The 13,542-nt window shown below is 41.0% G+C and overlaps 2 protein-coding genes across 11 annotated transcripts in view; both read left to right on the top strand.

Annotated features, from left to right (window-relative positions):
- Window positions 1-3,953, top strand: part of PPFIBP1 (PPFIB scaffold protein 1) — a 171,799-nt gene extending 167,846 nt beyond the window's left edge. For all 10 annotated transcript variants that reach the window (XM_073317290.2, XM_073317257.2, XM_073317268.2 and 7 more), the window contains one exon: window positions 1,307-3,953. In XM_073317290.2, coding sequence (XP_073173391.1) covers window positions 1,307-1,393 — 87 coding nt within the window. In that variant the 3' untranslated portion in view covers window positions 1,394-3,953. The remainder of the gene's footprint in view (window positions 1-1,306) is intronic.
- Window positions 3,954-6,019: 2,066 nt separating this feature from the next.
- On the top strand, window positions 6,020-10,186 carry REP15 (RAB15 effector protein). The gene has a single exon (XM_073317246.2). It carries the CDS (start codon window positions 8,011-8,013, stop codon window positions 8,710-8,712), a length of 702 nt encoding a protein of 233 aa, XP_073173347.1. The 5' UTR covers window positions 6,020-8,010; the 3' UTR covers window positions 8,713-10,186.
- The last annotated feature ends 3,356 nt before the right edge of the window (window positions 10,187-13,542 follow it).

The raw sequence follows: 13,542 nt of genomic DNA, 5'->3' as shown, positions 1-13,542 counted from the left end.
ATGGCCCAAAACCTTAGACAACCTCCTGTACTAAGAAATGTCCCAAAGTATTGCCAAGCACAGCTCTACTTCACTCTTCTTAGCAGACCATCTGTGTTTGGGAGCTGACTTTTTTTTTTTTTTTTTTTTTTTCTTCCCCAGCCCTTTGGGTGGTTGCTTTGGGCAGGTTTTAGTCTATTGCGGAACTTGGTGAAAGTTAATTTTTATATTGTGAAACTCCTGCTATATTTAAGTCGACTGAAAGTCCAGAATTATTGTGCGAATCGGAGTTCTGCTTATATTTAACGCTAAGATTTTGTCATGGTTATTTTTAGTAAAAGTCATAGATAGGTCATGGGCAATAAACAAAAATTCACAGGAGCTGTGACCTGTCTGTGACTTTATTAAAAATAACCAGGGGAGGTGGGGACAGGGATAAGTAGGGGTGGAGGAATGACAGCTGGAGTCCCATGAGGGAGGGACTGACAGGCGGAGCCCCACTGCCATGTGGGGGGCGCACAGGCCCAGCTCCAGGAGCCACAGTGGGGGTGCGCAGCCACAGGGGGGCGCATAGCCTCCACTCCAGGGCTGGCTGCGGGGCAGGGGCACAGAGTCCTGGCGCCAGCCCCAGCCACAGGTACGGGGGAGGGAAGAGGGGCACACGGCCCTGGGAAGCTGCGAGGTGTCCCACCTCCAGCCCCAGCTTCAGCCTTTGACAGCTGAAGCCGAAGAAGTCACACAGGTCTGGTAAAGTCACTGAATCCGTGACTGCTGTGATGTCCGTGACTACATCGTAGCCTTAATTATCGTGAACCGCCACAAAGAATGTCCCAGGTGTGGTTTGGTTTGGGTTGGTTTTCTGTAAAATCATGGGCTCCAACCTGAACCCAAATCTGGTCTTTTTTCACCACACTGCAAAGGGGCTAGACAACAGCCAGATACCATAGCTGAAGGTTCCCCTAGTGGGGAGGAGTCCCCAGTGTGTAGAGCCTCCAATAGCTGACTCCTGCATCATCACTGGTGTAGGGGTAATCCACTATGGCAATCCCTGGCTGGTGGATGGCCCTTTATCAGCAGAGGCAGCCAGGCATACTGGGACTGCCCTACATTATGCCAAAGACCAAAACAGCTTTAGGATCAGGGAGCTGCAAATGATTCTGTCATCTCCACCCAGCATATACTGGATGCAGAAGAGGAGTGGGGTGAATGACTTCACCCTAGAGGATTCACTACAGTTACATTGCATTTTATTTTCCTGAGACTACACAATTCTGAGTTCTTAATTTTGTCAGAGTCTGTGTTAATTCTTCCTTTGTTTCCTTTGCAGCACATGTTAAAAGAAGACGAAATGTTTAAAGACTTTGCTACTTGCTCTCCTTGCGCCAGTATAACAGATGAAGATTCAAATGTGTGACCGTAACTGCCGAATACCAGTAAAGAATTCAGTTTCTTATATGCTAGGAACATCATCGTTATATGTGATGGGCAGCAGATCATGTACATTACATTGTTCTTGCTTCTGTTTGTTAGAAGTGATATTTTTGAGTGGATAAGGAGAAAAGGTGCCTATTCTAAAGTTGCCATAAAAAATAAACCAACCAGAGACTGGTGAGCGGTAGTGTAATTGTTTTTACTATATTTAATGTACAAACCTGTGACATATATTCCAAAGTATTGCATTTACAATTGGCTGCCATAATGCTCTTTATGCTTATTCATGTTGTGAAATGTGCGGTTTCAAAATAATAGGAAACATTCAACTTGTAAATAACCTGCATCAGCATTCAGTGTGGCTTTCAGCTGAAAAAAGATATCACTGGTGTCCTATTTTAATGGATTTGTCCAAAGTAAATACCAGTTCTTTCCTTTCATATCCAGCGTAGGCCTCCAGGCCCCACTGCCCTACACAAAACTCAAGGTAACTCTTGACTGTTGCTGTCTTATTTTTATACTGTTTTATATATTAAAAAAAAAATTATATGAAGTGCATGTAAAGCGGAAGTTTTATTTTGTGACATAAAGTGGGGAAAGGTTCAATTGTTTTTTAAAGGGATGATCCCAGTTTGCAAACCAGCTGGTTACTGGAAAAGTCATACTGACCTTTGAACTGTTTGCTTCCTTTTGTTTTTAATTTTTGCAACGTGTCATCAACATTCTTATGTTTTGGATGAAGCTATTGTGAAATGTAGATCTGCTTGCATCACATTTCTAAATCTGTAATATCTGAAATTTCTCTTCTTTTCTTTTTTCCTCCAGCAGCAGCTATTAACATTAAAGTAAGGTTTTAATGGTATTAAAAATATTCTGGAAAATTCACAGCTTGAAATTGAGGAATGCTCAGTGTGGGGAAGGATATTTCTGTATTGTGTTTCCAATAGGATGGCTTGTATAGTTGCAAAAGTTATGTAGAGAAACATATAGGAAATGTATAATTTCCCAGCATTAAACCTAAGGCAGGGTTTTGTCCCAAGAATAAGTCCAATACCAAAACACACGTTGCCTAATACTTATGCCTCTGTAAAGCACAGCTCCTTTCTGCTTTGAAATAATCAGGTTTCTAAAATTCTAACTAGCCAGTGAAAATCTTGTGTCCGACATTCTATAGAACTTGATGGTTCTTTTAAAAAAATGCTAGCTCTCTGTCTGTTAAAATGATGATTGTTAAGGTGTTGAATGTTGCATGTATTGTAACACAATGGCATGATGCTTCATTACTTGTGGGGAAAAAAACTACAGCTAGATTAATTATCTTAACCATGTTGTTTGCTTTAACAGAAGGGTTTCATCATGCTTTTCATCATCGCTCTTGTTACAAGCATTGGGAAGGACGCTGTTCTAGATAAGTTGGTTATTACAGTCTAACCAATGTTAGATTTATGGCAATTTCAATACATCTGATGTATTGTTACAGAAGTTGGGAAGGCAATTGAGACGTTATCAAGATTTTTAATATGGGCTTCTACAAGTTGCTGGGAGGGATTTGAGACTTTTTGATGGTTAGCAGTATAACCGTGTATGCTGTTACCAGTCTGTTTGTTTTTCTACAGGATGGGCAGCCTAGGTTTATATTTATTTATAACTACAATAACTTCAATAGAACCAATTACGTTATGCATTACATTGAACTCTGCCATTCGCTGCTTACTAACTAGAGCCTGGCAAATAATTTATAATGAATTATTTATTCATTATTCAAAATTATTGATGGAATAATTTCTGCAAATAATTCTTGGTCTATAGCTTGATCGTCAGCAATTTCTTGTGATGGTTTGATATCTGAGCTATTTTGATTGGACAGCTAGGTCACGTGGTAAGCGTCTGTTCCCTGACTGGCTAAGTGTAACACTTAGAATAGGATCTCCAGTGTGAATACTTGTGAATTTGAAGTTTGTTTTCTGTGAATATTCTGCAGTATAATTACTATTTGTTTTGAAATAGTGCCCAACTAGGGATCCGGGTCCTGTTGTGGTAGGCATTGCACAAACACAAGAAGACATGGGCCCCTGCCCTTGGGAACCAACACTTGTTTAAAATTCACTCATTTGCAAACTCTCTTGGAAGTGAGCACAATAGTTAAAACATTCACAGAAAGAGATCCCAAGGGGATTATAAACATACATATTGAAACAAATATTCACAGAAAGCTGTTTTTTTCCCCCATTCAGCCCTATCAATAAGCCTATTGAGAGCTTTAGATGTTCATTTGTTTTTAATTTTAATGTAAATAGAGGTCTTTTCAAAAATCATTCTATTCAGCAGTTTACTGGTTGGAAAAAGGCCATCCTATCCAAGCTACCTATCATCTAAACTTTGATTATTTTATGGAGAGAGTAATATAAATGCTAAAATAAAGTCAGGAAGTTAAAACAAACATACACTTATGATATTTTAAATTTTGTGTGTAAAGAGGGGCAAAATAAACGAATATGTATTGCTGTGTAAAAGCAAATAAAGTCTGTTGGAAAATGCCAAATATTTCTGGGCTTCTGCATTTTTAAAATAATATCTCAATTGTCTGTCTTCTTTATAGTTTCAATTGACCTTAGAATACTTTGCAAACTAATTTTCTGGAAAGTTATGTTCTCGTCATTTAAAAGGAAAAAAAAAAAAAAGCCAAGCAGAATTCCAGTGGTTATATGTTTATTAAGCCATCCATCCATATATAAAGTTCTATTACGCTAGCCGATTCTTTGATTTCTAAGGGGTCTCAAGTTTTATTTCTGAGACAGACCTAAACCAGCCCAGCTTGATGGCAACAATGTCATGAAAAAGCTCTGCACTCTGTTCCTGGGTTGTTCAATAATGATTTCTCAAAGCCACGTTAGTTGACCCATTGATCTCTTGATACCGTGCCATAGTGGAGTTGCACTGTGAAAAGTGAAATGATGATATTTTGGCACATCTGCAAAGAGTTTCAAAGTGCTGTGCAAACAGTAGTTAAGCTTCACAAAATCCTGTTTTGAAGTAGGGAAACAGAGGCACAGATAGGTTAAGTGACTTGCCCAGGGTCGCATAGGTAGTCTGTGACAGGGCAGGGAATATAGAACCATGATTCCCAATCTTGTGCTTTAAGCGCAAGACCTGCCTTTCTCAGGAAATGGAGGAGAATGAACAACTGGAATCTAGAATACATTAAATAAAACTTTTCTGTATGTTTATTTACAATGATGAGCAGAAGAGGACCTTGAGCTATATAGAGTTCTTATTCAAAAAAACCCTTTGAGATTAGCTCATCATTGATTATGGTCACTTTTTAAAATGACATTTTAATTTTCTTTAGCCTTTTATTTTTCAGGAAAAATTCTGCCTCTCTCCCAGTTATGGTTGCTTCCTAGCAATCCTTCTCATGGTATCACTTTACGGAAGAAGGCCTGCACCTCCTTCACCACAACCTTGTACCTTTTCATGCCTCTCAGTTCTCCTGACCACATGACCCTCAGTATGAACAATCACCACTGCCCCACAAATATCTCCATTTAATCCCTGTGCCTTCAACATCTTATTTGCAGCAGGACATTTCCCTACTAAGTGACTGCTCTCTTCCTCCCAGTAGGGAGGCTCTCAGTATATTGGGCAGCTGTGAAAATTGAACCAGAACCTTCAGGCTTTTCTTTTGGGAATACGAATACCAACATCTAGTTCTTATACAGCACTTTTCATCCATGGATCTCAAAGTGCTTCACAAAGGAGGTGAGCATCATGCTCCCCATTTTCCAGATGGGAAATTGAGGCACAGGGAGGTCACCCAGCAGGCCAATGCCAGAGCCAGGAATAGAATCCAAGTCTCCCAAGTCCCAGTCCAGTTCTCTTATCCACATGGCTATAGCCCAGCATAAGGCTCTAATACAGAGGTGCTCAAACCAGGGGAGGGAGTGCACGGGAAGCTTTAGGGGGGAAAAAACCTTCCTGCGCACATTTTACCCACTGAAATGAATAGCAAAGCTCATTCCTCCAGACATATCAGGTCCTCAGAGGGCACTGTGTATCTTGACGGATTTCTGTTACGCCTGCAAAGCATTATACAAAGTTTTTGCCCTCTGTATGTTAATCCGTTTGCTGCAACACAGTGTGCTCATTTACTTGTAAGCATCAACCACAATTGCAGTTTTGCTTTTGCTCTTATTACAGTGGATCACTGGCTCTTTTTGAATCAATGCCTTAATGGGTTTCATATTTAGTGAGAGTTGCATGTTGATTTTTTTTAAAATCCGTATACGTACTTCTGTGGTGGAGGGAGGGGGTCACGCTGGTAACTACTATAGACACAAAGAAGGGGCGTGCAATCAAATAAGTTTGAGTACCACTGTCCTAACGGCTACAGGTGCTGCATCTTCCTGCATGCCAGCTAACCACACAGGTCCTGTTTCTATATTGTGACCTAAATTGACTGTTTGGAGTAAACATCTTAATTTTTTTTTTCTTTCCAAAGAGCTTTGAGTGTATCTTATTATAATAGGACTTGTTTATTCCTTGCAATGTAGAACTAAAAAGTTAGGAACTCAGATACCACATAACTTGCAGCGATTGGAAAAATATTTTCTGTGTGTAATTTAGATGTACATCTCTTCAAATCTTGAAACAAATATGATCTTGAGAGATGGGGAGGAATACTTCAAAGAGGAACTGCAAAGCTTTTCGAAGCAAATGAAGCAAAACCTCTTCCATATCCAAATCAGTAAAAGATCGTGTCCTTAGATTAGGGAAATGCTCTGCTTTGTGTTACGTCCTATGAAGAGGAGCCACACAAAATTGTTGGCAAGCAAATAAGAACTGATTTCCAGTCTCTTGTAATTTCTGAGTCTATACAGGCCCCTGATTCTGCTACTGATTGGCATATTAAACAGTTTAGTTCTTTTAGTCATAAAAGACTGGACACTGGGGACAGTTGAAGCTTAGGGAATCATGTGCTTGGAGGTGAGTCATTGAATCTGTGGATGCAGATGAGTTTCCGTAACAGAAGAGAGATGTTAGGCCTGCCAACAAATAAGGAGAGAGAAGATTGAGTGGGGGTCACTGAAGCAGTGGCCAACATGGAAGGAGAACCGGGAGCTTCAAAACACTAAAGTAGAAAGGAAGAGAAGTTAATCAGTGATATTAAAGATTACAACTAGATCAAAAAGAGCAAGAGCAGAGACTTGCACCTTAATCTTACCTCTGAAGAAGTTGTTGGTGACCTTCATGAGGGAAGTTTTTGTGGAGTGGAGAAGGGCTGAAGTAGCTCAGGAAGAGATTGGAGGAGAAGAAGCCTAACCAGCAGAGAGTAGATAACATGCACAAGGATTTGCAAGAGAGAGGGGAGAAGAAATATAAGTAGTTGGTAAGGCCTGAGCATTTGAGGGAGGTGTTTTGGATTTTTTTTAGGTTGAGAGAAGAGAGACATGCTTGCTTGTTGGCTGGTGGAAAACAGCCAGCAGGCCAGGAGTGGGAGGATGGGAAGTATGATGAGATGGTTGAGAGATTAAAGGCAGAGAGTTAGAAGAAAGATCTCCACATCAATGTCTGCCATCAAAGAGGGAAAGGAGGAATGGAGAGGAGAAGGAATAAAGTTCTTACAGAACAGTGTTTGACAATATTGATGAGATCCTGGGCAGAGGAAGTGGTTTCATTGAAGAATTGAGGTTTGGAAGTAGCAGAACTAAAACTGGCCTGGGTTCATCCAGACAAATGCTATGAAGATGGCATGCATCTGACTATCATGTTTAGCGAATCCAAGAAAAGAGAGGAGGGTGATGGATTTTGTAAGAATGGAAGAGCTTGTTTATATAAACTGTTATGTATTCATAAAAGGCGGTGTATGGAACAGCCCTAGTGTCTGGGGTTCCCCAGGAGAAGGACAGTACAGGCAGGTAGGAACAGTCATGCAAATGTCCCCCCATCCTTGACTTGCAAGGTATTTCTCTGGGGCAAGTGGATTTCCTAGCTTCCATTCTTTCCTTGGCCTTTCTCCTGGGTACTAGTTATTGCTAGCAAATTTTGCAAAATGGACAAGTGTCCCCTAGGAATGCACCTGAAACCACCCGCTCATTTCACACAGCTCTCTGAAGAGCTGTCAGATGGCAATGAAGATCGGTCTCCACTGTCCTGAGCTGAATTTGAACCAGTGTTCTGGATGGCTCCATATTCCGGTGAGCCAGCCAGCCTCCCTAGAAGGGCTTGTTTGTTAAAAACAGAAAAGGATACGGTAAGTTAAACAACTGGTGCTGGAATTAACGATAAAGGTGTAAAGTCTGAATAATGCACACTGAGGAAGTGCTACTGTGTGTGAAAGCTACCCAACCTGTTCAGCTGGTTTCTGGTAGTGAGCTGGATGAGAGCATGCCCAGAAAAATGTGTATCTGCCTTTCCGGAACTGTGACCTGTTTGCACAGCATAGCTCTGCTATTGGTGTGACTTTTTTCTGGAAAGCAGTGGGTGAACATTGTGCATATTTAAAGGTATGACTTAACCGTGTGACCACGCAGCTTTCACTGAGAGGAAAAAGAAGCTACCCCAGAGCATTCTGCATGTGGGAATATCTTTTTTGCCGAGAAAATGGGCCAGAAATTATCACAGGAATATAACGAGAAAAACAAGGCTGACATTCTCATTATAAACGAGGTGTTCAGCCAAGGAGTGGTCCATGCATCTCAAAAGCTGAAAGAATACCTTGGATTTGAAGATCCTCAGAGCCAATTCCGCCCAGCCATGGATACTTTAAATGAGATCTTTTTGGTTAACTTCATCAGTTTCTGTATTGAAAAAGGAGTGGAGGAGCGTATCGCGACCAGCAAGATGACAAAGCAACAGTCTTTGCTGCTTGGGATTGACTGGATCTGGACTTTATCTGGAGCCGACAAACAAATCAATCTTCAGATTGCCGTGCAGTCTTTGCAGATGGCTGAGCTCCTCCACAATGAAACTGGGCCCAGCAAGGAAGCCAAGTTAGCAGACCAGCCTTTCAAAAACCAAAGCAGGTTTGAGAAGCTGGAAGAGTTCTGCACACTGGTGGGACAAGACTGCCTGGGCCTCTTTATAATGTTTGGAGTACCAGGGAAGCCTAAGGATATCAGAGGAGTCCTGCTCGACAGCATCAACAAGGAGAAACGAAAAAATCACCTGTCAGGCGAGAATACTCTAAAGCAGTTTATCTTGAACACTGACAGCTTCCTCTCCACAAAAGAAATGCTTGAAAACTGCCTCTGTAAGAAAAATGGGCTCAAGGAGGTGGGCAAGGTGTATATTAACTTTCTTTAAACTCCTGGTTTATGGTAAAAGGGCTGTGAACCCAATCACCAAAGAATATCCAGTCCTGGTCTTTCAATCATCAGCATTTCTTTCTCTCTCACACACTATTGAACATATTTACTTAGTCCAGGCAGTTGATTTTTATAGAACCTAAGATGATTAACTCTTTCCAGTTTTTAAATCAACACTATATACATTCCAGAAAACGTGTTCATACCGGAGGCTTAATTTTAAGAATATTCTGTTCTTCAGAACTTTAATACTCCACACCCAAACCTGTGAAAGATCTTTTGGAAGAGTTGAGTTCACTACATTTACCTAGAGAGTGTGGGCACTTCTTAAACAGAAAGTTGCTATAAAGACCGTCGTTGGTTTTTTTTTATTTGGAATGACAGGGAAGGGCAATGATGCCATGATTTTATAATGCTGGGTGTAAAATCTGTTGTTCCATGATTGCAGAGACTAATCCTGCTGTGGCATGGATGTAGACTGAATGATCATAAGAAGCTTTCCTATATGTAACTCTTTTCACTAGTAAATGGTAGTCTGTTAATCATTTATTATTGTATTGCTGTGATGCCTTGACTTTGGAATCATACCTTGCAGAAAACACCTCGTAAGAGACAAAATCCCAGCCCCAAAAACACTAGACGAGGCAGACAAAGCGGGGGAGGTTAGGACTGAAAGTATCACTATTTGGTTAAAGGAAAGTGGTCTTGCAGAGTATTTTAAGACTTAAAATAGGGGGTGAAATCCTGGCTTCACTGAAGTCCATGGCAGTTTTGCCATTGACTTCAATGGCGATAGAACAGTGGTTCTCAAACTTTTGCACTGGTGACCCCTTTCACATAGAAAGCCTCTGAGTGCAACCCCTCCTTTATAAATTAAAAACACTTTGTATATATTTAACACCATTATAAATGCTGGAGGCAAAGCAGGATTTGGGAGTGGAGGCTGACAGCTCGGGACCCCCCCCCATGTAAGAACCTTGTGACCCCCTGAGGGGTCCCGACCCCCAGTTTGAGAACCCCTGCGATAGAATTTCACGCTGTCTTGTATTTGAAGTTAAATCCCCCATGTATTACATATGCTTTCCATGTGCTTTTAATTATTCAGAGATTAATTATTCTTTTCAACATTTTAGGACTTAGTCATGCTCCCTTGTCAGCCACATTCTTGATTTCCCACCCTTCTTCCTGCCTAATTTCTAGTTAGCAACATGTGAGTTTCAGGTTATATAATCCCAAATACTTTTTCAAGGGAAAGCAAGTAGTGATTATGTGTATAAGAGGAATTTACAAATTCACTATGTGGTTACAATGGCTTTGGTTTCTTGGTAGTGATACTTTAAACCAGCTTACACCTTTGAAAAGACTTTATGTTCTATACTTGTGAATATTTAACTTTTGGGATATTAAGCTCCTTTTCACAAATCCTTTTAATATTTTTTTCTACTTTAAGTTGTATAGTCAAATTTCTATTTTAATGTAAAAATTGTATTCGACAAAATAAAACACGTAATATTGAGAATCTATTAGCTGTACTGAATTTGCAATCTTTGTGGTTATGAAAATGGAGATATTATGGCCTGATGTAACTCAGGCATACCTCAGCTAAAGTCAGTTGCCTTACACCAGCATAAAAGAGAGCTCAGAATCAAGCCTGGAATTCCTAGCAGATTTCTATGACGCACGGAATTAGGCCCATTGGTGAACTGAAAATACGAGAAGAAAAAACAGTAAGGGCACTGCAATTTGTCTTTAAGTGAGCAGCCAAAATCCACAACAATCAGCTGTCCTATTAGGAGAAGCCTTGCATATGCTAAAACAGTTCTTTGAGATCAGGGTTGTCTAACAGAAGTGGTCCTTAGTGTAGATTTCAGTGTATTTAAGTATTGAGGGGTTCAGTAAGGAGGAGAGGATAAAACTTGGTCTCTTAAAAATAGATACTTTGGGGGTGACTATCCAGCTTTTTGTTTGAACTTGGTAGCACATTCCATTGCCTTCATTATAAAAATCCTTGCAAGAACAAAGTCTTGTGAAAGCCTCAGTTATCCATTAGTTTGGTAACTTATTTATTAATGGCGTTAGTCATGAATATTTTGTCAAAATGGTTTGTTTCAACATAGAATGCTATTTTTGCAACATTGAAATTTTTCAGTAGAAACTTCAGATGTTGCTGACATTTTTTCAGTTCTCCTTTGGAAAAATCAAAGGGAAATGTTTTGCTTTGAGTTGGGTTAACCTGAAGTGGAACATTTCAGTTTAGTTTCCAGGTCAGTCTACTAACCTGTGTCCATCACAGCTGCTGTGGTACCTCATGTGAGTTGTAGTTCTCATGCCTTAAGCGCCATGTGGAAAAGATGCTAAGTTCACGTATTATTTTTAGGAATGGTATGTCTGACTCAATTTCTCTGCTCCGTTTTGCATTGTTACCCTTTGTTACACTGTATTTTCTTTCCTGGGACAAAGGGTAAGCAATGAAACAAGCATGCGTTGCATAGGCACGTAGGGGGAGGGAGAAGAATGGTGTATCAAGAACTGCTAAGGTATTAATGGAGTTACCTTAGAACTAAACTAGAAGACAACTGCCTGGACCAGAGGCACAGGTCCCATGAGAACAATGTGACCAGACCTCTCAACCCCCCAGACTCTGAAATAAGGGACACAAGATGGACATCAATTGATTTGATTGCACATACTGTTTTATTTATTCTTTAAAATGTACAAGCATGCATGAGTTTCCCAATGTGTTGTCATCTACTCAGGGAGCAGCCTGGGCAGCCCCAGAAACGCAAAGAGCAGGAAGAGAATTTCCTGTTTCTATCTCCCTTTCCCCATACTTCCCATTACCCCCCCCCCCTTCCCTTAACCTTGTTTCTGACTCCTGTTCCCTTCTGTCACTGCCTTTCCTCCCCTCTCTACCCTGTAGGCTAAAATTGGCCCATCCACCACCACCAAAGTTTCTGCCCAGCATAAGCAGGAGGGGCCTCATGCTGTCTTCTCACCTGTTTCCTCTTGAGGGATGACTGCAGGACCCCAGGACATCCTTAACAATGGGAGCCAGATGGGGGGTCTGAACATGACTGAAGTGTGAGGGGACTGCAATGAGATCCTGTTTTACCAGGACAGGTTGAGGGGAAATCCAGGTGCTGCAACCAGGCACATGCAGTTTTGCTTTACCCAAGCCAATGTCCCTCCATTTTATATTCCAATTGACTAATAAAATGGTGTCATTACACTGACAGGCTGTCAACATGTCTGCTGGCTGTAGAGCTCCCATGAGGGTAAGCAGGCATCCAGCTCCTTTGGAGCTTGTGAGAAACACAGGTGCTGAAGCCAGGGACCCAGTCTGAATAGCAGAGCCCCAGGGCCACCATGTGCCAAAAAGGCCAAGCAGTAAGAAAGGTAGACACCTGTAAAGGTAGGAGGGCATATCAAGCTGTGTGCATGTGACATGCCATTCTCCTCTGTGGGCTTTTTGGAACTTTTCATTCCACAACACATGTTGATATGTCCACTTTTGTTCTGACTGGTGCTAATCAGATTTTTGATCAACTCTACTTACTGTTAGACCTATCCTCAGCCTGATGTGGTGTTTGCAGGCACATGTTCAGAGAGTGAAAACCTAAACTTCAGTTTTCCCTGAAGTGAGTTTCTTGTACCTTTAATTTAAATGTGCACCTGGCTTTAACTTGACAGTTAGGCAATACAGTTTGTGTCACAAATACAAGTAGTATTGGCCCTAGCCTCACCGTGCATTAGCCAATAGTGTAAAAAAGCTCCATTTTGCAAAGTAAAATCTATTTTTTTTTACTTTAGACAAATGGGGCTAGATCTTTGGTTGGTATATAGCAACAGAGTTTTCTATGGATTGACACTGATTTACCCCCTATAAGCATGCTGGGAAATATTTTATAAAGCAAAGCAGTTTCCTAATAAGACCTCACTATAGTATTTGTTAATTAACTTTGCCAAGAAGTGTGGTGACACAGCAAGGTATTTGGTAAGACTGGATTTGATAAAGACCACCAACGTGTGAGGTTTTAAGCAGCGAGTCTCCTCTAGTCCTTCAATGTGAAAACCTTTTTTAAAAGTAAGAAATGTAATTGAGTCATTTAACATTGTGTGTGCACATGACTGACTTTCACAACTGCATTTACTAGTATTCTTTAATTGCATAGGGAGCTGTACATTATTCTTAGGCCCTAGTACAGGTTTTTAATTTTTTTTTTTACTCTGTAAAGAACCCTTCTTACTGTTACCCATTGGTGGCTGAATGATGGGTGCTGCTACAAGTTAACCTAATCTACTCAACCATGCAGTGAGTCAGGTGAGGAATCTGGGCTAGTATATAGTTTTATGGCATCTCTCAAGCACTCTCACAGGGTTAAGTCAGAAGGGAAAAGGAAGTGCTTTTGTGTTTAGCTGTAATACACTAGTGAGCAGAGGGAGGAAATGGACTCAAAGGATCTCTGAGTAGACCTACGACAGACAAAGAAAAGTGCTGTGTGTAGTTGTAGCAGCATTTTAGACAACATAGTAGACAGGAAAAAAACCCCGCACTAGGGGCAATATGTGTGGGATTGGGGTGGTGAGAGCTAATCTATTCTGGACACCATAGCGAGGGCAAACATTCCACAGCAATGTTTCCTACTAGAACATGGAGTGTGTTAGAGGTGGGACCCTTCCTCCCATCCCAGCTTAGACAGTCACCTTGAAAAAAACAAGAGAATTTCTTCACCACTTGTAAGCAGAACCATATCTTAGAGGCGCTCTAGGTGTGTCTGCATTTCTGCACTGCTCATAGGAGAACCACTGTCCATTGGGCCCACACATG

The sequence above is a fragment of the Lepidochelys kempii genome, chromosome 1, assembly GCF_965140285.1.
Source record: "Lepidochelys kempii isolate rLepKem1 chromosome 1, rLepKem1.hap1, whole genome shotgun sequence".
NCBI lineage: Eukaryota > Metazoa > Chordata > Testudines > Cheloniidae > Lepidochelys > Lepidochelys kempii.
The sequence above is the reverse complement of the archived record's forward strand: the minus strand, read 5'-3'. Positions and strand labels throughout refer to the sequence as shown.